Genomic DNA, 25767 nt, shown 5'->3' with positions numbered 1-25767 from the left:
GCCAAGGAAAAATTGTAGCCAAGAAGAGGATTCACCTGACCTCACATAATGTGTGACGTGCATGGTGCTGGAAAAAAAAGCAAGCATCTTAAGATTTGTCTCTTGTTTTTATCACTACAACAACTGTATACATGTATTTACAACAGTAAGAAGTTCATAAAAAGAATATAATTTTTATGTTTCTCTACGGATTTCAAATAATCACAATAACTTTTGTTTTTCTAAATGAGACAATGCTCACAACTGCCATTTTGTGCTTCCTGTCAGCTTGTAGCATGAAAAAGAAAGGTGATGGAGATATAGTATTTATTTTCTTGGGAGCAAACTGCTGGAAACTGCTAAGTGGTACACTAGCTTTAAGTTGTGTGTCTTTGTCTTAATAAAACATTGTTTCAGTGTGTCAAATTACTGACCTGTGTGAAAATGACAGCAAGCATCAACCAGCTTGAAGTTGGATCATCTTGTCTTTTTGAAAACATTGCTGTATCGGTTATTTCATAGCTGTGTTTAACTCTCTCCATACGAACGGCGAAAGAGACGACGTTAACAGCGTTTCACCCCAATTACCACCATCAAAATATTACAAGCGGAAAGCTCTTACACTGAAGGGGTGAACGTTGACAAAGAATTCCACAATTCTGACGACGGAAGCTAAAGGTTGGGTCATTGAGACACCCACTGGACATCCGAGGGGTCTGTGTAGAGGAGAAGAGAGGACTGGCTGTACTGAGTGAGTTAACACACCTCACCTCATTTATATTTCCTTTTTGTTTTTAATGCTAGTTTAAACCAAAAACAACATTGTGTCCCTTCCCCACCACACATACCCTGACTTAAGAGGTCACTGTGTAATAACCACCACACCAATGAAGAAGAAAAGAAAGCCATAACAACAACAAGAAATGAAGCAGCATAATCGTTACAACGCAAGCCTGTACAATTGATGAAAAATGGAAGATCCTGTTGCAAAAACTGAAAGGGCAAGGATTCATATTATTGACTGATTACCAATCACTAAGCATGGATTGATGTCATCCATCTGTCACTGGGCAACTGGGAATGGATTGATGTTATTGATCTATCAATGGTCATGGTTGGATATCATTGATCCGGTATTTCTTCCTCCAACATATGTAAAGGGTAGATGATGATGGAAAGCCTATTCACTAATTCAGCCACATACATCCATTAATTCCTCTTTTTGCTTCAACTCTATATGCACTGCCCTACAGCTTATTAATTATCAAAAGCATATTTGTGTGTGTGTGTGTGTGTGTGTGTGTGTGCTTGTTCTGTGTGTGTGTGTGTGTGTGTGTGCTTGTTCTGTGTTACAAACTGCATGTTCCAAGGTCTTTGAGAATTAGAAAATGAGTATGCTGTGAACTGACTAATCCTCACAAACATTTTTTTCTCATTCAACAAAGGGGAGAGAAAGAAGAATTTATTAAATGAAGTAACTGCATACCTGCAAAGTTGCAGCACTACCTGCATCTTTGAATAAAGCATTTTGCAGAGAACAACTATTGCACTTCGATAATTCTTTGAATTCTTGTGATCGGATCACAAGTTGTAACTTTGATGTCACTGTTATGAAATGACAATATTTTGTTGAACATGTTCGGAGGACAATTCTGCCAACAGATAGTACACACAATTTGTTACATGTATTTTCATACAAAATAGCCCCCTGATCTCTTAATGTGGCAAGAAAGATCCAAACATGGAAGAAATTTATAATATAATGTGAACAGAATTCTACATGCTTCACAGTGAACATCCTACAATAAACATGTAATGAGCAATTTACATGCAAACAACATGTCTTTACGGATACAATCAGTTCACAGATAAATACTACCAGACAAGCAAAAATACCCATATTTGATCAAAGGAGTCTAGATAAAGAGTAAAAATAAAAACAAACTCAAACAAAATAATCACATTAGGGCCTCAACATCTTTGTTGACTGAATTCTTAACGTGTTCAGATCAACCTTCATGCATTGGACTGTGTTAAATCAAAAAGTGGACATATATCGTAAATTTTTGTTTATTTTATTTGTCTAATGACTAGAAATCTGAATGATACACCCTGACAAGGCATCCTTGATCATCTAGGCTATAAGTTACAATAAATAAATAAGTGAACTTGATTATGTGTGAAATAAAATGTATAAAAGTGACTTCAGATGTTCAATACCGTAAGTACAAAATAAAAAGAGCTGAATCTAATACTCTTTTAAAATGTTATTTCACTATTCAACAAATGGTGCAAATTCAATCTTATCCTGAGCTACTTACTTTCATGCAATATTTACATTTTTTAAAATGATAAAATGGTTTATCTAGGTAGGAATACTTTCACATTGGAGACCGATGTCGTCATCATCAATCATAAAAAGAAAACTGATTAGTCCCGATTTTGATTTTCAACCATGTAAACATGCCCTCAAATCAACAAAAAATGTAACATGATTCATACATTGACTTATATGACCAAAATCTTATGAACATGATAAAAGCAACATGCAGCAAGAAAAACAAGCATAAAAACTAAGTACTCAACAGGCTTATTCAATGTGTACTGTGTCCTTATTCACTAAAACTGTACAAAAACATCCTGCATATAATTGGATGATAACAGTCCCAGCAACACGCACAAAAAAATCCCATGATCACATGGTTCTCAACAAAACAGACAACCCCCCCCCCAAAAAAAAACAACAACAACAACACACACAAAAAAAAACCCAACAATAACAAAACAAAAAAACAAACAAAAAAACTGAGTTCAGTACAATATCTGTTCATTGGTCAAGGCCGGGCTGGTCACGATGCCCCTGTAGCCACGTGACGAAGCACTGATCGCCCTGTTGGTGAGCACCAACTCCAGCTCCTGGAAGTCCTGCAGACGGGCCACATCCTTGTCTTTCCGGACGACGGTGTTGGGCAGCTTGCGAATGCGGGCCACCAGCTGCTTGTCCACCCCCAGCTCTGCACACATCAGGTTCAGCAGGGCGTCGTATCGAAGGTGGACCCGGGGCAGCTCCACTTCAATGAAGTCAGGGTCCTCAACATGCGCAACTCGAACTTTCAAGACAAGCTCTGGAAACCATGAAAAACAAGGAGTCACTTTACTTACATTTGAACAAAATGATGAGCATAATGATGCATCAATATTTTTAGGTATGCTGCACCAGTCTCAACAAAATGGTGATTATAATGATAAAATGTCTTTGTATGCTACACAAATCTTGAACCATGTTCTGGGGAATACAAATAAAATATTACTCAATTTATAGATAAAATATTTGAACAGAATGATTGGCAGTACATTACAATTTTACAAATCAATAACGTTCACTGTCAGTGTTAAAAATGTCTTTTTATACCATAGTTTTATTTCATATATGACTGGCAAATACTTGTGATGGCAATTTCTAAAACGCACAATTCCATTTTCTTGTAACAATTAAGGACTTTTACAGGTGAAATTCCATAGTCCTGAAAAAAATATGCGAAAATTTGCATGCAAAAAAATCATGTGAAATAAATAGAGCAGACCATCCACAGACTTGATATTTACCATCCAGTTTCAATTGAAACAATGCCACCAGCACAAGCAAAGTAAGCATTCCATGTTCAAAACGACAGAATTTTGAAAGCAGTCTTGTTATGGAAGAAGAAATGTGAAGCAAAGAGGAAGCATCACTCTTGAAGAACAGGCAACAGAAGAGTGCTTCAAGCAACCTGATCATATGAAATGTCACAATCAATATGAACAGAAGAACTGTCAACTGTTTCAAATTGTCTTCTCACTAACTTGTGAGAAACAACATTTCAATGTTCAGAATTCAATCCGGCTGATGATCTGTTGGGTTTATGTAGTGTTCTGTTCAGAAGTGATGATTGCGACGTGGCACATATCAAGTGCCAAACTTCAGAGTCCAACATGAACATCATCCAAAAGGAAAGAAACATTGAACCAACCCACTCCCAATTTCACCAGCCACAATGTGATCCAGAGCATGAAACACATCCACCACCTGAAACGTTCTACAGGAATCACAAGCGCCTCAACAACCAGCTGCTTGGCAAAACACCTGCATGTTGTCTAAGAAAGACATCCCCCTCTGAAGGCAGCCCATGGTATCAGCACAGATCCACAAAAATAATAATGAATCATGAAGTAACAACAAACTCCCAAATGGTGAAAAGGCTCATATGCACAAGACCAGATTATTTACTGTAAATTGAACTCTACACAGTCAATTTTTCATTCAGATATGTTCAAGATGAAGGTCTATCATTACAAGAAACAAACTGTTAGAAATCATCTGTGACACAAGAAATATCTGGTATTTTTCTCACAAAAAAGAAAAGATTTTTTAAACAAAACAAAACAACAACAGAGATTAACTTAATTCTTCACTCAAATGTTACAGAAAAAAGGCATGCAACTGTAAAGAAACTATCAAAACTGAATACTCATTTTCTTTTTTCATGGAACAAGTTTTTCGCAGAAGCTTAACTGTATAAAAGGTGAAAGTCGTTATTTCTATTTTTTTCTTATTATTTTGCATATGTCATTTGCTTATTATTTTGCATATGTCACATGAACTTCAGTTTTCATCAGGTTTGTTCTCTTTGTGTGAACTTCAAAGTAACCGCTTTATCAATAAAACTGCTGCTTCAACCTCAAAGATAAAATAAACAAAACAACAATAAAAACACACCACAAAAAAAAACAATAAGTCCTGTAACAAACCAAACAATGCCAGTTTGTAAACTTCTTTTTCTTCTTCTTTCCTTTCAGGGAAGCTTCTTTAATTTCTGGCTGCCTCATTAAAAACAACCAATATTCATGTAAAATACATAAATGGATAAAAAGAAAGGGAAGTTACCATCATCTGTGGATACTGGTACACTGTTGTGGTTGTTCATGTTGGCTGACAGTGAAAGTTTATCCACTGAAGTCTGTAGATCACTTTTGCTGGAGTATGGGAATGGTGGATGGGCAAGATAGTTGGGTGTGATTGGCAGTTTTTCTTGCTGGTCTACTTCACCATGTTCTGCACACACCAAATAGGCAAATAAAACTGAATACTCCACAGACACTTACTTCTTTCAGTTTCACTCTTTTATAACAGGCTATGAGTATACTGTATGGTCATAATTACTCAACTACATCTAGTTCTACTACTGATGTATGACTGAACAAAAAAATTATATTAAAAGAAAACCAACATTACAATTTACATGCTTCCTTTTTCCGTTTCAGGTTTCCTGTTTTTCACTGCATGATACTTCGCCAAATTTCTCTTCATGAAAAGGGAATTCAGGGTGTTCTCCTTAATACTTGCAATTTCTTTTAGGTCTTGACTTTAATCCCACTGTCATTTCCAAGTAAGGTCTTTGAAGACGAAGTTATGGTTTAAAACATATTCTTATAAAATTCAAAGTGAGTCCTATTTTACAACTTACATGCAGGTATATTCATATATATACATATAAGTGGAGTGATGGCCTGGAGGTAACGTGTCCGTCTAGGAAGCGAGAGAATCTGAGCATGCTGGTTTGAATCGCGGCTCAGCGGCCGATATTTTCTACCCCTCCACTAGACCTTGAGTGGTGGTCTGGATGCTAGTCATTTGGATGAGATGATAAACTGAGGTCCTGTGTGCAGCATGCACTTAGCACATGTAAAAGAACCCACAGCAACAAAACGGTTGTTCCTGGCAAAATTATGTAGAAAAATCCACTTCGATAGGAATAACAAATAAAACTGCAAGCAGGAAAAACATTTTTTAAATGTAGTGTAGCGACACACTCTCCCTGGGGAGAGCAGCCCGAATTTAACACAGAGAAATCTGTTGTGATAAAAAGAAATACAAATAAATATATATATGTATATATATAGAGAGAGAAAGAGACAGAGAGAGGGAGAGAAGAAATGAAAAACAAACATGTATTCCAAATTTTCAAAATGGTCTTGTTCTTTCAATTGTTTACATGTTACCAGCGTCATGTAAAACCATTCTTATGCAGCTATCAATGTATTACGACGCAAGCACGCCATGACTTACATGCTATGATGTCAATTCGCCCAGAGCTGTGCCCACTTTCCCAAGGAATCGCAATTGTCTATTTTTTTGCAAGAAAAAAAAGAAGAAGAAAAAAATGATGAACTGAAAGATCAGCCAAGTTGTTTTGGGAGAACTCAAACTTGATGACAATAATCTGCATTCTATACCATTAACATCCCTACAATTTCTGAGTCTGTTGCAATACCACAGTCAGGCGCCTGTGATCAAACACTGATGCAGCTGTAAACTCAGTTCACTCACAGCCTTTCCAATCCAAGACTTTCTTGTACCAGTTTTGCTGAGGGAGGTGGTGTGAAACCACTGAAATATACAAATCAGTTCAACTTTTCGGAAACTTTCTTCTAAAGCTTTGTTGAAGTGGTCTCATTAAAATTACAACCCCCTGAAAAAAACATCTCCCCCTTCCCAAAGAAGGTGGCCTTGTCTTGCTCTCTGTTTAATCATTTTTGTTGTTGTTTTTGTTTACAAAGAAACAAAAGAAAGAAAGAAAGAAAGGAAGAAGAAAGAAAGAAAGAGCAAACAAAACTTCTTAACCAATAACCAAGTAAACAAAATTCCAAAATACCTCCCAGGAGAGAGTGAATGTCTGAGTTTGTTGCCAGCTGTCCTGCCTTTTTCCCTTCATTGTCTAGTGCCTCTGTATCAGCCCCATGGGACAGCAGATACTGCACCACGGTCTGGTGGTTGCGTTTCGCTCCCCAATGAAGGGCAGTCCTGCACAGGTCAGTACTTAATACTCTATGCCAAGGTCATATCATTATCAGACATATTTTGGTTTTTCCTGAGGTAGAATTTCTTATGCGTGGAGTGATGCCTAGAGGTAATGCGTCGGCATAGAAGTGAGAGAATCTGAGCGCGCTGGTTCAAATCACAGTTCAGTTGCTGGTATTTTCTCCCCCTCCACTAGACCTTGAGTGGTGGTCTGGACACTAGTCATTGGGATGAGACGACAAACCGAGGTTCCGTGTCCAGCATGCACTTAACACACACAAAAGGACCCATTGCAACAAAACGGTTGTTCCTGGCAAAAATTCTGTAGAAAAATTCACTTTAATAGGAAAAACAAATAAAACTGCATGCAGGGAAAAATACAAAAAAATGGGTGGCCTTCTCAGTGCAGCAACGTGCTCTCCCTGGAGCGAGCAGCCCAAATTTCACACAGAGAAATCTGTTGTGACAAAAAAGAAAAATACAAATCTATACAAGTTTCCAGAAAACAAAAAAAGAAGAACAGACGGTGATCAATGAGGCAAAAATCAGCATGGATCATATCAAAGAAAGAAAGAAAAGAATAAAATGGATAAAACAAAGAAAATGGAAGGACAGAGGAAACTTATACTAAACGAGCATCCACCATACCTACAGGTGGCTGCTGACCTTGCGGAGCTTCAGAACGTCTATTGAAGAAGCTACATCATTTTGACATCAACCATGATTCAATGTCACATGTGTTATAAACAACAACAAACAAACAACTGTTTTAGCAGTTATACTGTTTCTTGAAACTGACAGACATAAAGGAAATAGCTGCAATCGTTCTTACTAATCTGGACTCTATGCCAAGGTCATATCATTATCATACAATGAGACATATTTTGGTTTTTCCTGAGGTAGGATTTCTTATGTGTTTTTATATTGTTTTCAGTGATGTTCAATGGGTATCACCATTTAGATTATGCAATCAGACATTTTATTTTTAATCTCTAATTCTGTTCATGGTTAAAAATTATGAAAGGTATGCTGAACTTACTTATTATTTTTAACATGAAAGCTAAACCATACGCTAAATCAACAGATTCCAGCTAATAATAAACTAGGTCTTTTGTTTGTTTTTGTTTTTTAACACACAAACCTTTAACTTAGTTTAATGCAATATGGCAAGTACAATATTAAACATTCATACCTAAAGAACAAGGAACAGATTGCATTGTTTCTTCACTTTTTTCATTACATTCACTGACTTTTCAATTCAACCTCTTCAATGCCAGGAGCTGGGCATTATTTTGGCTTGTACTTCCTTATTTGCCACGTGGAAACTAGTTGCAGAGGATAATAATAAACAAAAAATTATAACACGCAAAATACTGGCAGAAAGTATATACAACCCATAATTTTCTGAAAGGAAAATGACCAGACTATCAACTTCTGATAGTTTGAAGTTTATTTAACACACTGGTTAGCAATGGGTGGACCATTACTGTGAGTCAAACAAACTTCACATACTTTCTGAATATATCTTTTACTGTTTTAGATTGTTAGTAAAAACAGCTAAAATGAATTTAAAAAGTATCATGGAAACTTGTGACTAAATATATGTCATGCCACCTAAAGTATCATGAAAACTTGTGACTAAATATATGTCATGCCACCTAAAGTACACATTACATGATTGTATAATCTGAAGTCCTGGTACTTTACACATTTTCAGCCCATCATTCCCTGACAGTTTATTGGCAACTGCAGAGGAAACTTTCTTTAGTTTAGTTTTGTCAAGATAAATAGAAATATACACATGTGCATGCACACACACCCTTCACCGTTCATGTGCCATGCCTGCCTGTGCCACGCCCACTAACCTCATGCTCTCTTTCAGAAAATATCAAAGATATGAAAAAATATATAAATAATATCAAATTTATACAATGTGTGACTCAATGTCAGTGACTGTGAATGATGGACACTTTCAGTCTCTAAATTCATGGCCATACATGTACTAATAACCAGATCTTTATCTAAACAGATATTATAATGACTAAAATGTGACATAAACTGATATCGCTGGACATCCCCCAGTCAAGATTATGACTCAAGAGTATGAATTTGTAATAAATCAAGATCAACCAATGTTTGAAACCCACTTTTTAATAAAATTATCTCAAATATACAGATTACAAAAAAAAGACAAAAAAAAAAAAAAAAAGACAAATGATATCTGCAATACGATTGTAAATTCCTTACCGTCCGTTCATTTTATTCTGAGAATTTACATCAACATTTTTAACTTCCACTAAATTTCTTAGCATCTCCATATCACCGATGCTTGCTGCTTCCCGAAGTTTTTCTTCAAGCTCTCTCATCTTTATTTCATCCATTCTGATTTCCTCCTTTCTCAGCAACTACGTTAAACCCGCCTGACACTTGGCAAACGCAAAATCACCAATGTCAAAATTTTGGATTTCAGTTTCTAGACAAGCAGCAGATGGCTAGACCCTAAAAAGCAAATCACTCGAAAGACGAATCACATAAAAGACATAGATGTCTGTCAATGCCACCCTCTGCTGGGATAACTGGCTAAACCAGTTTATGTGCATGGATGACTACGAGTACTGCGTTGAATGTCAAAACAAATAATATCTAACTATGCAACTATCTCCAAAGCACATTGTCCACTCGTGCTGTGACACAAGCCACGTTGGAAATAAAACTAACCTTTTCACTGTCACAGGTCAAAGTTGTCTCCCTTCCACTGTCTCGTTTTCGATACCGGAACTCACCATTAACGTCACTCTCCCCCTCATTTAGATTTCAGACCGAAGCTGCTCTGCAACTAGTACATCAGAATGGCAGACAATAACGCTGAAAATGAATCAAAATCCGACGTCAGAGGTAAAATTACAAATGGAAAAAATTTCAGCATTATTGATCATAATGGTATCAAAAGCAAGAAATCGCACGTGTGCATTTTTTACAACAGTAATCTCACGTGATGCCATGTTAGAATTAATACTCGGTTAAATCCTGAATTTTTTTTCTTATACTGTTCCACTGTCACTACTTCATCAGGGGCATTTAAAATGTTTTGATTCCCTTGTATATGTGTATAGATCTCCAGGGTGGTTGGGCACGTCTTCTCATATATGATAAGGGTACATTCTCAGAGAAAGAGCAACAACAATACAAAATGTGTTGGTTCGGGACAAAAGCAAGCTTTGAAGCAGTCCCATATTTGATTTCATGACACATTGTTACAGACTTTGGTCAAGGTTCGACACTTCATTTACATTTTATTTATAAATTCATCAAACTCTAAGAGTTAGGAATTTTAGTAGTAGTCGTGTAGGGACTGGCATTTGACTGCGAAGGCCTCACGGCCTTTTTTTTTTTTTTTAATGTCCCCTTCAATATCGGTCTCCTTTTATTTGTGGGATAAATATATATGTATATGTTTTCTTTTACAAGTACTGTAAATCACTCGTCAAAGTCAATAAATATTTCTTTTAAATTGATGTTCATGGCAAGGAGATTTTTGAACACATTAGTATTTTGTGCAAGTTTTGTTTCAGTAGGTTGTGCATTCCATACTTGTGCAATTCTATTAGCTAGTGAATTTTTCCTTAGGTTAGTATTACAGTACTCTTTACAAATTTTCATCATTGAATTTCTTGTACTCTAATAATATGACATTCTAAAAATATTCACATTGACTTCATTATAGCAATTTAACATTTTGTATGTTTCTATTAAATCCCCTCATAGCCTTCTACCCTTTAAATGAATGCAGATTTAAGTATATAAGTCTCTGTTGATAGCTCATAGATTTGCATTTTTTAAATAACTTAGTTGCTCTTCTTTGTACCCTTTCTATAGCTATAGAGTGCCTCTTGAGGTACGGGTGCCACACAATATTACCATATTCCACTTGTGATGTAACCAATGCTTTATACAGTTTAAGAAATATATATCTTTATCTAAATAGGTAAATGTTCTCTTAATTATTCCTATCATCTGGTTGGTTTTAATTATTATTTTAATTACACATACTTAACCGTGACCCAACTAGTGGATTTCTTCTTCCCATATGGACTACTTTACAGTTTGATATGTTAAAATATAGATTCCATCTATCAGTCCAGTCCTGTAACTTATATTAGTCCTTTTGTAGTGTAGTATTATTTTGAGCATTGCTGTAAAGTTTTATAGAATTGTCCACTTGATTCTTGAAGTTGAATGAGCTGAGTTAAATTGATGGTGCTTGTTTTAAATGCAGTGGCAGTTGATTCCATACATTCGTAACTCGGTTACTGAAGATATTAATCATTAATGTCACAAGTAGATGGTGGTCAGGAGGGTGCATGTAGTGATTAAAAGGTCATGATCTGTGTTGTGCAGGTGAGGCTTAGAGCAACTAGTCACTAACTAATTGAGAGCTAAAAAAAGAGAATGCAAATGCGAATGTGAAAATTTTATTCAGATTAGGCCAAGGCTCCTAACTGGAGGGGGCAAACATAAGCTACTTCAATCACACAAGTAAATACTGAGATAAAACATCAGGTTATAGATAATAATTGTTTTCAGGAAACTTTCACATTTCTTTTGTAGTCTACAGTAGTAAGTTGCAACCAAACTTAATCATTGAAGAGCTTTGTAAATGTAGAACGCCATATTATTTAGTACAATTTCATTTCTAGAGGACATAAACATATTAAATCTGAAGCGACATGGATTACGAAAATATTTAGGCTGAATATATTTCATCCTCAAGTCATGAAGTCATGGCATAACTGACATAGCTTTTTATCGACTCTTCTATCATTAAACCTAGAGCGGTGATTTGCAATGTCTGAGACACCAAATCTTAGTTTTGTCAATGCACATTTAACATATCTGTTCATTACAATTTCAGTGTAGGGTTCAACATGATGAGTAACTTAAACATCCTGTATTCAGCAAATCTGCTACTGTTCTGAATATGATTATGCCAGTCCTGCCGTCTACAGTCAACAATTCTTTGTTTAAAGCAGTTTATAAATCCTGTTATATTTTCAACACCCTGGTTCTTCCAGACATACACAAATCAATGAGAACTCAGACATGTTCGTATGCTTGAAACCCAAGTTCTCTTTCCACTAGTCTAAATTATAAAGTGTTTTATATGCCTTTTATGGTAATCTGTAATTTCCCATTCTTGTTAATTTCCACCAATAACTAATGCATTTCACATAGGAATTCAAATATGTAGGGTATCTTCCACGTTCTCCATAAATTAAATCATTGTGTGTCCGACTGTCAACATTCAAAAAACATTTCATAGCAAACAAATGCAATCTTTCATTGTCCCTACCGTTTTCGAACACCCATATTTCAGCACCATACTGTAAAACATATTGTACCTGTGGATCAAACAGTTCTAGTCTATACATGCATGGCATGTAGTATATTCAAAACAGCTGCTAAAAAAGAGAGAAAAGCAGTAACCAGCTTGCTGAATTACAAATTATTGTAAGAGTGTGCAAAGGCATTGTCAAGTAGGAAGTAATACTACTTTACTGGTAATACAGCAAGGCTTCCTTTTTTTCTTTTTTCTTTTTTTTCTTTTTTTTTTTTTATCTCCCCTGGCTTTGCAGCGAGATGTATAGAACTTATCTGCAAACTGTAAAGATAGCCTGTAACTAGGTATGTTACTGATGCTGCTTCATCACCAGTTGCAGCCATGCACAGCAATCTGGATGGGTCTTTCTGGTATTTCACTGCACTGAAATGACATGGGTGCCCCGTCTGCGCAGTACCTTCCTTGGTGTCCCCATATCAGATCTGAACACTCACATGTGAGGCAGATCTGGCATTAAAATCATTACATTGAAGTGCAACTTCTCAGTATATTTTTTTCTCAGCTTTGGCGCCTTGGGCCATTCAGTAACTTAGAAAACTAACAGATTGATTAAAACAGATTAACAAATAGAAGCAGTTATCACAAGTATATACCCCAATAACTAGTTGCATTCTATTCACTGGTATTTGACAACACAAGCATGAATGCAGCATACACACATTCCAGCTATCTATGGACTTCATCAGTTGATGAGAAGCATGCAGACTTTTTGAATTTGAATCACAGATGACTTGGTAATGTTCTTTTGTACAGCTCTCATTCTGATATAACAACTCTTTATCAGTATCAGCAGAACCTGAAGAAGAAAGAAATATGTTTTCTTTTTCATTTGTTAAATTCAGTTTTAATTACTTATCACTCAGGTCAATTTTTTTTTCTGAACATATTCATTATTATGGTTTCACTTGCAGATGAGAAAGACCATTCAAAGCGAGAAGACCGGGACAGAAAAAGGTCACGATCTCCACATAGAAGCAGTCGCAGAGACCGGGATAGAGAGCGACGTCGTTCACGTGACAGAGATTCAAGAAGGAAGAGGTCCAGGAGGTGTGTTCAGACATTTTGTTATTACTTGTGTTTTATTTCAACTGAATTTCGTGGTTGTTAGAATCATTGATGTTTTGAACTTCAAGCTGTTTTCAAACCTATTATTATTAATACATGTGATACTCTGTGTATTAAATCAATAAATTGTTTATAAATTATTTTTGAACTGCAGGTTTGATACATGTATGGTTTGGATGCTATATAACTTATGAAATATGTATGTGTGCACACTACATTTTTTGTTTCCCATTGAATGTGTGTGTGCACACTACATTTTTTGTTTCCCATTGAATCAGTTCAGGCTTTACTTACACTATTTAAATGACTGGAGTGCAGCAGTGCGTGTTCTTGTCTGGTATATGGCCTCAAGGTATTTCAATGATAGTTCCCTGTAAACTTCTTGGGCTGGGGCAACAGAATGGGTGCACATATGATGGAGTTGGGATGAGCAGCGTGAGTGTAGTGCCGCTGAAACTTAATCACTTGTTGGATGTGTATCAGTTTAAATGAACTGAGTGTACACACACTGATCCTGATTCAAAAGACTTGACCTATGGTAAAGTTTGTGTGGATTAAGAAAAAATGTTAACTTTGCTGGATTTGAAAGATAGAAACCTGTACATTAAATTATTTTCTCCTTTGTATGATGCACTGAAGGAATGCAAATGTTTCAGTCATAAGGAAATGTTGCTATTGTTCCATAGGTGTAGATATTACTTACCATTGTAATTGTTACGTTTTTTCCCCAGTGGTTCAAGGGAGCAAAGAAAACCACGAAAGAAGAAGCCATACAAATACTGGGATGTGCCAGCTCAGGGGTTTGAACACATCACACCCATGCAGTACAAAGCCATGCAAGGTTAGTTGATGACCATATATGGCAACACACACACACACACACACACTCTGTCTGTCTCTTTCTTTCTCTCTCACTCACTCTCATACACACACTCTCTGATAACCATGCGCACACAAACACTAAAAGCATTTTCATGTTTTTTACACTTGCACACTTAGATTCTCTCTCTCTCTCTCTCTCTCTCTCTCTCTCTCTCTCTCTCTCTCTCTCTCATAACCATACACAGACATACGGTAACAGCATTTTCATGTTTTCTTTACATGCACTCGTACACACAGTGACACACACATTCTCTCTCATAACCATATGCACACATACAGTAACAGCACTTTCATGTTTTTTACACACACACACACACACACACACACATACACACATGCACTATACATTTTTAGGACAAGTTTTTTAGGGAGGGTGTGTGGGGTGGGGGGGGGGGGTATCCATTGAGACATTTATTTTTATGATGGTTATGAATCAGGTGATGTTAGGAATTGGAAAATGATTTTTCATAATCATAAGCAAGATGTGGCTATATCGTCTGGGGTCTCCATCCCCCACCTTTTCACCTGTTGACCTAGAGTATTCTTTCCCAGGAAGTCACACACATATTTACTGCTTTTCAAACACACACCAGAGGTTTATGTTCAGCTTCAGTCAAGTTGTCCACAGCTTTGGGTACTGCTTGACAGAATATCAGTGAATTGTTTTGATATGAACACTGGTTGACTATTGACAGTTGTATTATTTGACTGATCATCTGTGTTCCGTTTTTGATGCATTCATAATTTCATGCCATAATTCTTTATTGGAAAAAAATGTATGTTGCCTTGGATGCTGAAATTTGAATATGGAGCTTGTCTTATTGAATTCTTGTTTACATAATCATGAGTATGTTATGATCAGTTAACAAGAAATTATTCTATATATGTACAGCTGCTGGCCAGGTTCCTCAAGCCATACCAATTTCTGCTACGATCAACCCTTCAGCCACTGTGACGCTTCCAGGCAGCGCCATGAGTCGCCAAGCTCGGCGCCTTTATGTTGGCAACATTCCTTTTGGTGTGACTGAGGTAACAAAGTCTTATGACTGGCTGTAGGTGCTTTGTTGCAATGCTGGGTTGTGATTTTCTTGGAATATGCAGTGCCTCTTATTCTGAAGTGTGGATAGTAATGATTGTAAGATACACCAAACTGTTTGGTTATGGTAACTGCTGAAGGTTATGGTAACGTCTGAAGTGTTGATATATATGTTGACACACTTGTTGAGACTCTTTCAGGCTGACAGGAATTTTCTCATAGTACTTGTAAAAATATGTTTCCAGTGACAGCTTGTTTATGTCTAGGCACTGCTGTTTTCATGCATGCAACACTGATTTTGTCTGGTTAATGACGGTTGCAAGTGGTTGTCATGCAAAAAACGACAACTTTCATTGGAGTTTAAAGGAGACTGAAATTGCTGTGTTTTATACTGTTTTTTGTTATATTATTTCTGTCATTTCATTTTATTTGTGTTTGTTTAAGCTTTCTTGGTTTGACAAAGCCTGTGAATGCAGTTATACATGCACTCTTGGATCTTTGTGTCTTGTGATTGCAGGAGAGCATGATGGATTTCTTCAACCACCAGATGAAGATCACTGGACTGGCACAGGCTGAGGGAGATCCTATCATCGCTGTTCATATCAATTTAGACAAGAACTTTGCATTCCTCGAAGTAAGGATGTGTGTGTGTGTGTGTGTGTGTGTGTGTAAACTGTTTAGTGTTTTTACGACCTTGTTACTACTTATGTCACATGTTTAATATCTCAGTCATTATTTGTATTGTATTGTATTGTGTTACTCTTTTTGTCACAACAGATTTCTCTGTGTGAAATTTGGGCTGTTCTTCCCAGGAAGAGCGCATTGCTACGCTGAGAGCGCTGCCCTTTGTGTGTGTGTGTGTGTGTGTGTGTGTGTGTGTGTGTGTTTTCCTGCCTGCAGTTTTTTATGTTTTCCTATCAGAGTGGATTTTTCTACAAAATTTTGCCAGAGACAACCCTTTTGTTGCCGTGGGTTCTTTTACGTGCACTAAGTGCATGCTGCACATAGTACCTTGGTTTATCATCTCATCCGAATGACTAGCGTCCAGACCACCATTCGAGGTCTAGTGGAAGGGGAGACAATACTGGTGACTCTGCTGGGATTCGAACCAGTGTGTTCAGATTCTCTCGCTTCCTAGGCAGATGTGTTACCTCTAGGCCATCACTCCACTGTAACCACTAGTATCATCTGCCTCGTTTTTCCCTGTCTTAAGTTATACAAGTAAAAAAAAGATAAAGAAAAAGAAGAAAGCATGGAGGTGAAGGAGGGGGAGAAAGAATTAGGTAAAGAAAGCAAGCTTTTATCAAGTGGACCTATGTAACTGCATTGTAATCATTTTCATTTCCATCTGTTGTCATAAAAAGCCGAAAAGGTTTATTTAATTCTGTGGCTTTCACACCATGTTCTCAAGGAGACCATACTTTGGATTTAAAAAAAAGAAAAAAAAGAGCAACAACACACAAACAACAAAAAAGCAAGTTTAATTACACATACTTATTATACTTCTACTCTGTTACGTATATCAGTTTATTGGAAAGCTTACAGATATATTTATTTTGCTTTATTCGTTTAGCATGAGCGTGCATTAGTGTATATAAAAGAAAATTCACACAAAGGTTATTTTTTAGTCAAATGACATTGAAAAAAACCAATCACAAATATTTTTGAATAATATGATTGTGCTTGTTTCATTTTGACAGCTTCGATCAGTTGATGAGACAACCCAAGCTCTTGCATTTGATGGCATCACTTATGAAGGACAGCCATTGAAAATCCGTCGCCCAAGTGACTACAAACCCTTACCTGGATTGTCAGAAAACCCTACACAGGCTGTACCAGGTATGTTTGATATACACTTTGAAATTGAATATCATTGCTTTTGTTATTCAAGAATTTCAGTCTTAAGGACTCAAGTAGTGTTCAAGTTTTTCTGCACATTGATTCACTGGATTTCTCTTCTCGTGAGTTTTAATGTATGTATAAATTTCACTTCAAGGAATATTGGTGAATGTGAGATAAAGTGCAAGTTTCATGTAAAGCAGATGTTTAGAGACACACAAGTTAATCATGACTTCCTGGTGTATGAGACTGTAAGGTAAGAACTAAGGATACATATCCATGGATTGGAAATGAAATGAAATATAAGATTAATCTCAAAAACATACCAACCATGCTCTTTTCCAGCAGCCATTATTAAATCTTGTCTCCATTGGTTCTTCAGGATCTCTTCTTGTCCTTTTTGTGATTTCAGTTGTCCAGCAGTCACACTTGGTTTCTTACATTTCAAAGGAATATAGGAGTAGCACACCTTCTATTGGGCAGTTGTGGCTTTATTTGAAGAACCCGGTGCCTGTGCTGTTTTTCTCACTGTGTTCTTAAGATACAGTCTGGTTCTCAGTTTTAGTGGACAGGGTCTTCCCTTTAGATAGTCCCAGTATCCTATCACTGTCCCGCTGACATTGTGGTTGCTGTCTGGCACTCCTTTTCCTTCTCCGGTGTCTTCCATGTTGTCTCATTGCATCAGTGTGATTTCATGTATGGCAATGATCAAACTGTCCTCAGTTGTTGGGTTGCAGGTCCTAGACCTAATTGACTTAGTCTTCCATGTGGCACTCACTACACTGATGGGACTGGGGGCATGTTGTCAAACTTTTTTTCAGGTCTAGGTTCTAACTTTCTGCCACTGAACCAGACTCTTTTGCTCAGGCAGGCAGACAGGCTTTGGCCCAGCCTCCCATCCTGTGCTTGAATTCTGGATTGTCTCACATTCAAACATGGGTTCTGTGCAGGACCTTTCTTTAGTTTTGGCCCATGTGTCAAAGTTTCAAGCTGCAGACTCACAGCCCCATTTCCTCCATGTCTTGTGTCTTTAGGTGAGTCTTCCTTTTGACCCAAAAGATACTCCTTCAACACAGTCACTTTTAATATGGTCCTTCACTTCATTCTGGCTTCCAGCTGTGACCTTTGTTTTGCTTCGGAGTTTGTTGGTTTAGTTTATTTTTTATTTATTCCAGGTTGCATTGCAAGAAATCAACACAAACACATCCTTTAAGGAAATCAGGAGCTCAGACATGCTTGTCACATGCTTGACAACACAAACACACATAAGCATTGCATGTATGCATGTGCGCATGGGCACACACACACACACACACACACACACACACAAAGTGAGTGCACACACATAAGCAGACATGCACAACTGTGCATGCACATACACACAGGCTCACTCACACACACTTACTTCAGTGAAGTAATGGTTTAGTTACAAAATTCTATATTTTTTAACCATTGTTATAGGCTTCAAGGTTCAAGAACCTATGTATTTTGATTTCTAGATACTGGATCTGCGTGCATCTTGTCAGTGTGGTAGTTTTTTTTATAGGTTTTTTTTTTTTTAGGTTTTTGTTTGTTTTTTTTCAGGTGTGGTGTCTACAATTGTTCAAGATTCAGCGCATAAAATCTTCGTGGGTGGTGTGCCCAGCTATTTGTTGGACGATCAGGTGGGTGCACTCAGATGGTAACCAGACAGTCTCTGTTACTGTGTCTGTCCTTCTGTAAATGGTGTATTTTGGGGAAGGCTTCTTTGGAGTCCTTTGTGCATGCACTGTTTTCCTTCACTTGTTGCAGTCGTGTTTACAGAGCCAGTGCCATGTGCAGGTGCTGCAGTGTCTTGGTTGATGTAAAACAGGTACAGGGAACACACAAGGAAGCAGAATGGCTCAAGCCAGACGTTTCACAGCTCCCTTTCGGCACCGTCCTCTTTTTCTTGCAGGGTCCATGTGTCTTTCAAAGTGCTTTTGGAAAGAAATCAAAATGTGAAGCAGTCACCTTTATGAACTGTGAATAAAATATTAGGGGGAAGGGTTAAAGATAAAACAACAACAACAAAAAAACAAACAACAACAACATAACCTAAGAAAGAAAGGAAAAAATAAAATAAAAATCCAAGTAGCAGAGGTTATGAAACATAAGTTGAAAACAATTTGGAAACCGTTATCTTTGAAAATGAGAAGCTGAGAATAAGACTTGTTAAAACCGAGATTAGAATATGAGTAAGAAAAAAAAAATGTTAAATTCTTTATACCTTATAGATTCTTGCTTTAAACTTTCTTTTTTTTCTTTACTCCAAAGTGAAACATTTATAACACATTCTCATAACACATTTATGGAAAATAAAGATATGTGAAAATTTGTCAGAAACAAAAGCAGAAGTGCTAGATTATAAAATAATCTGTATAATTCTTATTGGAATATCATAGGCAAAATCAGATGATTACTTTTACTGTTCTTTTTAATGTTTTCTCATTAATCATTATCTTTCTTACTTAAGAAAGTGAAATAGAAAACTGAACAGTGCTCTGAATTTGTTTTGTTATGGCTCAGGATAGTGTCAGTTGAATTCCACCATCAGGCAAAGACATTTACGTCAAAATTAAAATATTAAACTGTACTGAAGAAAAAATGATTTAAAAAGCTGTCTTCAGTTATATATTTTTCCTTCATGTCACACCCACCCCTCTCCTGAGTTTTTTTTTTTTTTTTTTTTTTTATCCTTACAGGGATTTTTTTTTCTCTTTTTTTTTTTTTTACAGGCCTGGAAAAGCAGTCTGTTGTGATGTCTTCTTCACAGAAATATGTATAACCATCACTTGATCATGTGTAGTAGTGTTGCTTTTCAATGTTCCAACATATGTTTAAGCAACCCTCAGATGGTATATGTGCAGAGCATAAACTCATTGATGAATAAAATGATCAACGATGCTTGATGTAATTTGGATGTGGGGGGGAAAAAAAGTTCTATTACATTACTGTAGGCAGTAGGGGGTGAATATCTTGCATAACTGCAGGCAGTCGGAAATAGAATGTGACAGCATTGCTTGAAATTGAAGATTAGCGTCTGTCATGTTTATGTATTGATTGGAATTCAAAACTCACAGTTCTTCTTTCTTCCCCATTTTGTTTACTAGCTTAGGGGAAGAGGTTGAAAAGCCCACCGCTTGCATATCTTCCTATTTGCTACAAACTGTTTTATGTGCCCAACCAAGACACAGGCAAGTTCTGCTGCTTCTGTTCTTACCACATTTTTTGCTTTTATGTGTTGTGGTGGATTTGTAAATACAGCTATTTGAAGAAATATTCATTTGAAGTATAAATCTATTGTTATCTAGAGATCTGAACAAGTACATTGAGTATCAGGTTAATAAATGTGCTCTGTTTTTACTTGTTAATCTGTTGGTAATTTGGTACATCTATTTCTTCCGTATTTATTGGCTGTAACTCCCACATTGGGCTTTTGCGTGCTGTTTCAGCTCTATTGTTCAGCATGTATGCATGCTGAATATGTTAATGTTTCCATGACTTACTGAGCGCTGATCAAGCCCTAATGTGTTAATAACAGGATCAAACCAGACTGAAAATCTAATTCTCCGACCACTCAGTTATTGCTCATGTCTGTTTGACAAATGAAAGAAGGCTGGTTATCATTGTCTGTTTGTGTGGTGATTTGGGATTTGAGAAGCAAGAATGGTTTTGGCAGCAGGTTTGTTCTTTTTTCCATAATGTTTAGCGGTAAGTAAACTGAATGAAGAAAAAAGTTTGCCCTGTTTGGACTGCAGGGTTTAATTTTTCATTTACTAGTAATGTTCCATGCTATTTGTAAAAGTGTTATGTCAGATCATAGATTAGCTTAGCAATTTAGTTTTCTTTTGTTGATTACTGCATTGATGTTTGCGTTTAGAGGACCACACTTATTTGAGAAATGTTTTATGAATTCAGTGTCTGATCATACAGAATTTTTGTTTTTTTCTTTCTTCTTTAAACAAATATTTGATAATTACATACAGCAGCACAGTAGTGAGGAAGACAAGTGCAGGTGACTATTATTATTATTATTATGAAGAATTCATATTCTTGGATATTATTATAAAGAATTCATAAATTATATATTCTTGGCAGCGTACAATATTGTGGTAACCCAGTGATTAAAGTGTTTATTATCCTTATTGAGATATGTCTTTAATGATGATTTTATCACCTTTATTGAAGTTGTGGTTGCATTTCAAGCAGTGGTCTGTCATTTGAAAGTTAACTGTTTGTTTATTCTGCCACCACTGCAGATTATTTCAAATAGATGATGAGGTTTTTGTTTTCATTCAACAGTTGAAAGAGCTACTTCTGCCCTTTGGGGCTCTGAAATCTTTCAACCTGGTGAGGGACAATGCTACAGGCCTGTCAAAGGGATTTGCGTTTTGTGAATATCTGGACCCCAACATCACGGACATGGTAAACACACTTATTTTTTTGCTATCCAATCCATATTAAAATGGCTATGAAATTAAGTGGGGAGGGATGTTGTGATATATATGTCTCATATGTGGGTCTCATGTGATTGTGGTGTGTGTGTATGTGTGTCTCACCAGTTTTGTGTGGTGTGTTTATTTAACCAAATTAGTCGTTCAGTTTACATATATCCATATATACAGCTTTAAACATTTAATACCTGAACATATTTGGCAAAACACAACCATTCCTATGTACACATCAGTTTTTACACTTGATGTCTATTCACTGAGAGTTTAAGTGCTGCTTAATATTTTATTAATCTTACTTCTTAGATATATATGGTATTTCATGTTCTCTAGCTGTTACTAAATGTATTCATTGTCAGATTATACTTGCTTGGATTTCAAATGGCATTCTTTTTCAGGCGTGTGCTGCGCTGAATGGAATGCAGCTTGGTGACAAGAAACTGATCGTACAGCGTGCAAGCATTGGAGCAAAGGGGGCACAGAATGTGAGTGGCAACATGGCTGAATAGACAACATAAAATACATTCATTCTATACTATTCCCCATTTCTTAGCACTAAATACTTTGTGGTTCTCTTTTTCTTTTTTTTACTCTCTGCCTTTCAAATTCTCTTTTCCTTTTCACTCTTCTGCCTTTCAAACAAGAGAGGGATGGCTCAAAATTAAATGCATTCATTTACAGTTTGTCCTGAACCATGCTGCAAAGGTTTTCTTGAATACATTGCTCTCTCTCCATTTCAAGCATCCATTTTCTTACTGCATTAGACTGCTAGTGTGTGTCTTTGTGAGTCATTTATTGGTTTGCATGGTCCAAACTTTGCTGTAGGGGGCTTGGCGTCATAAAATATTATGCCAGACATTCAGATGGTTTGCATGCTAGTCTATTTGTTTTTCTCAGGTTGTGTAAAATGTGTTACATTGCCCAAATCTCGCTGCTGCACTGGTCCTGAACAAATACTGTGCCTCTTCAAACATTTGGTGTATTGCTGTTGTGGTCTGCCAGTGTTGTCAAGTGTCTGTGAGTGCTGGGTTGTGTTGCAGCAACAAGCCCCAGTGCAGCTGCAAGTGCCTGGCCTGAACTTCAACCAGGGAGGGCTTGAGGCCACAGAGGTGCTCTGTCTCATGAACATGGTGCAACCAGAGGAGCTGGAAGATGAGGAAGAATACGAAGGTACATTTTGTCTTGCTCATTGCACTGGGAAAGATCATTGTATTTGCTGTATATACATAAAGGGTAATTATGTAAAAATGGAAAATTCAATATATCCACAGAAAGAATAACTATATAGAACTAAAAAATGCACTACTTGTATATTTCCACTTTGATAAAGATTCATCTGTGACCAAGATTTGTCTGTGATTAGGATTTGTCTGTGAATGGAACTCTGATGATGTTTTTTTTTTTTTTCACATGGTGCATTTGCCTGCTACGGGTGTACTCTGATCTTGGAATAAAACAGACAAAAGACCTTTGGTGTCCTTTGAACACTTTTTTGCATGCAAGCCATTGCTGAGCTGGTATTTTTGTACATGTCCTTCATGTCACATTTCTGAACAGTTCAAAGTTAAAAACAAAAAAAGAACAGTGCAGATTCAGAACCGATGTTCAGAATCCTTTTGGCTCTCCTGCATAGCCAACTGTTGTGTGTTCATGATTTATAATCAGAACTTATCCAGACCCAGCAAATTATATATTTTTGTCTGTTGATGTGCATCATTCAGCCCTTAGATACAGATGTTCAGGCTTCAGCCTTTCACTGATTGCTGAAACCAGTGTTGTTTCTTCCCTGGATGTCAGTTTCTTTAAAAAAAAAAAAATGGAAGTGGTGTGTAAGGAATTTTTGTTACGATAAAGGTAATATGTCAAGCAATTATCTTGTTAAAAAAAAGAAATATCTAGGCAATCTCTTAGTGAAATGGTATGATAAGTAAATCAAGTGATTAAATCATTGAATCAAGGATATTACATGGTAATGGAAATGTTAAATCTATTTCCCATTTTTATTGACCTTTTTCTGCATCATGCTCTTCTAAAAAGATGTGATTTAAGTCTTAGTAAAACAAAATAAGGCATCTGGTTGTGCCATAAAGAATGTGCCTGGCTCTGGTTGTGCGAAAGTGTACCTGGTTTTGCCATTTTTATTTAAAACAGCCGAAAGAAATGATCATGTGGTATTATTCACAAAACTGGCTTAGGCAATATTGGCACTAGTTAGCCTTTCTCTTGACACAACCTTGATGACTTTGAACAGTGGTAACTCAAGCTCAATTTCTTTTTCTATTTTCACTGTCAAAACAAAACGCCTTCTTTTTCTGATTAAAAAAAAATGTTTTGTATACATAGTAATCCTTCAGTAAAAGTTGCTTCATTGTATATTGTTTTTCTTTCCATTCAGCATGCTCTTAATTGTGTTTTGGAAATCCTTTGACGTTCAATGTTGCAGATATCCTGGAAGATGTCAAGGAGGAATGCAGCAAGTATGGTGTGGTACGCAGTCTGGAGGTTCCCAGGCCCATTAAAGGTGTGGAGGTACCTGGCGTTGGGAAGGTATGTGGGTTTGATGACTCATTGCTGACCATGGGCAGTTTGGACTGTGGCTTAAAGCATATGGCAAAAGAAAAAGAAAAAAGAGCCAGACAGATAAAGAAGTGTGGTTTATACATATTATACACCTTATACTACACAAACCTCTGTACTTAGATAACACATACACACACGTCTGCAAGCATAAATCCAGTTTTAATGTTTTGTTATTCAGAACTACAGAGAAGTTTGAATAGCAGGAAGGGGTTAGAGAGATATCAAAAGCCACAAAACACCCATCAAACAGTTCTTCCTGGATTTCTTAGTATCTTAGACAGATTGCAGATGTCATTTTATATCACTCGCAAAGACCAAACACACCACCACTTTAAACAGCAGAAACATATACACACCCACAACAGCATAGAAAATTGCGAAGTTGAAAATAATGTATGTCTTACTTGTTTAAACAATCTAGAATGGAGTCTGTGATTGTTCAGAAGAAAATAAGTAATCCGGATTTGCACAGTTGATCAGAATGTCAGATCAGATGTGCTGAAGTGAAGGCAATGTTTATGTGTTCACAGATTTTTGTGGAGTTCAACTCTGTCATTGACTGCCAGAAAGCACAGCAAGCCTTAGCAGGACGCAAGTTCTCCAGTCGTGTGGTGGTCACTTCCTACTTTGATCCCGACGCTTACCATCGTCGAGAGTTTTAATCCACTGGTGGGCAAGGAAAAAGAACTCTTCGTGAGATGACTTCCTGGAAAACCAGTGAATATTCAGAGTTTTAATGTTTGTGTTTGGATGTATTTTAAACATTTATCTATTTGGTTTTGTTTCTTTTAGAAGCCCAGAAAGACATGAAATTAATGAGAAGTCAGTTGTCTAGTTTTTTTTGTTTGTTTTTTTTTGGGGCGGGGGTGAGGGGTGGGGAGGGCAGGGGTGGTGGTGTTTTTTCTTTCTTTTTTGGAACAGCAAAAATTGACTGAACTGTACCTGACAGTGAAACTCGAAGATCTGAAAATTTTGAAACAAGTTCTAGTGACAGAAAACAGAAAATAAAATCACTGTCAAGAGAAAAATGGTTCACTCCTGAGAGCAATGCCAACACTGGAGTTCTTCAGTAAATCATTGTCAGTCATGGAAAGAAATCAGTATGAACTTTCATGTCTGCGGAGTATTACTTCCTCAACAATTGAATCCGTAACATGACCATACTGATAACCTTTAAGGATAAAACTGTGAAAGTCTCCCCATGTATTTATTAGGTCAGTTTAAAAGGTTGCTAAAAACAGAATTGCAGACTTCATGAAAAGCTTCATTGAACTAAAATGACAGTAATTTTCAGTATCACTGTGCAGTTGTCAGATAATAAACGTCCAAAATCATCTTTGGTATGTTGTTTGTGTGGTGTGTGTGTGGCTGTGATGCTAGAAGTTTAATTACACACACTTAACCGTGACCCACTAGTGCAGACTCCATCAGGGGTCTGACATTCCTGTCCTGTGCAAACTACTATGCGCCTATGCAGAGAAAACGAAAGTAGCTACAGCCGATAACCTCCCGGAAGTAGGTTACCTCCCCTTTGCCCCCCTGACTAGCGCCCTCTTTTTACGGCAGCCATTGTCATGGTAAGTATGTTACTTAAACGTAATTTTAGATAGAAAATTTCCAATGTGAAAGAGAAGAATGGAGAGAGAGAATCACATACCTGTTAATCCATGAATCTTCC

General features: G+C 36.8%; 2 protein-coding genes across 2 annotated transcripts; one reads left to right on the top strand and one right to left on the bottom strand.

Annotated features, from left to right (window-relative positions):
* Nucleotides 1-892: 892 nt before the first annotated feature.
* Nucleotides 893-9527, bottom strand: LOC143281777 (ankyrin repeat domain-containing protein 40-like). The gene is made up of 4 exons (XM_076587070.1): nucleotides 9065-9527; nucleotides 6672-6820; nucleotides 4904-5071; nucleotides 893-3104 (listed from the first exon to the last, which is right to left on the bottom strand). The coding sequence occupies exons 1-4, from the start codon at nucleotides 9196-9198 to the stop codon at nucleotides 2791-2793; spliced, it is 765 nt and encodes a 254-aa protein (XP_076443185.1). The 5' UTR covers nucleotides 9199-9527; the 3' UTR covers nucleotides 893-2790.
* A 59-nt stretch (nucleotides 9528-9586) lies between these two features.
* LOC143281768 (splicing factor U2AF 50 kDa subunit-like) lies at nucleotides 9587-25425 on the top strand. Its single transcript, XM_076587058.1, has 12 exons — nucleotides 9587-9712; nucleotides 13127-13262; nucleotides 14012-14121; nucleotides 15055-15191; nucleotides 15716-15832; nucleotides 16899-17037; nucleotides 18622-18701; nucleotides 21361-21483; nucleotides 21908-21994; nucleotides 22550-22679; nucleotides 23953-24056; nucleotides 24620-25425. Exons 1-12 carry the CDS (start codon nucleotides 9667-9669, stop codon nucleotides 24749-24751), a joined length of 1341 nt encoding a protein of 446 aa, XP_076443173.1. The 5' UTR covers nucleotides 9587-9666; the 3' UTR covers nucleotides 24752-25425.
* Nucleotides 25426-25767: the final 342 nt, after the last annotated feature.

Source organism: Babylonia areolata, chromosome 1, assembly GCF_041734735.1.
Source record: "Babylonia areolata isolate BAREFJ2019XMU chromosome 1, ASM4173473v1, whole genome shotgun sequence".
Lineage (NCBI taxonomy): Eukaryota > Metazoa > Mollusca > Gastropoda > Neogastropoda > Buccinidae > Babylonia > Babylonia areolata.
This window is presented reverse-complemented; position numbering and strand designations above follow the sequence as displayed.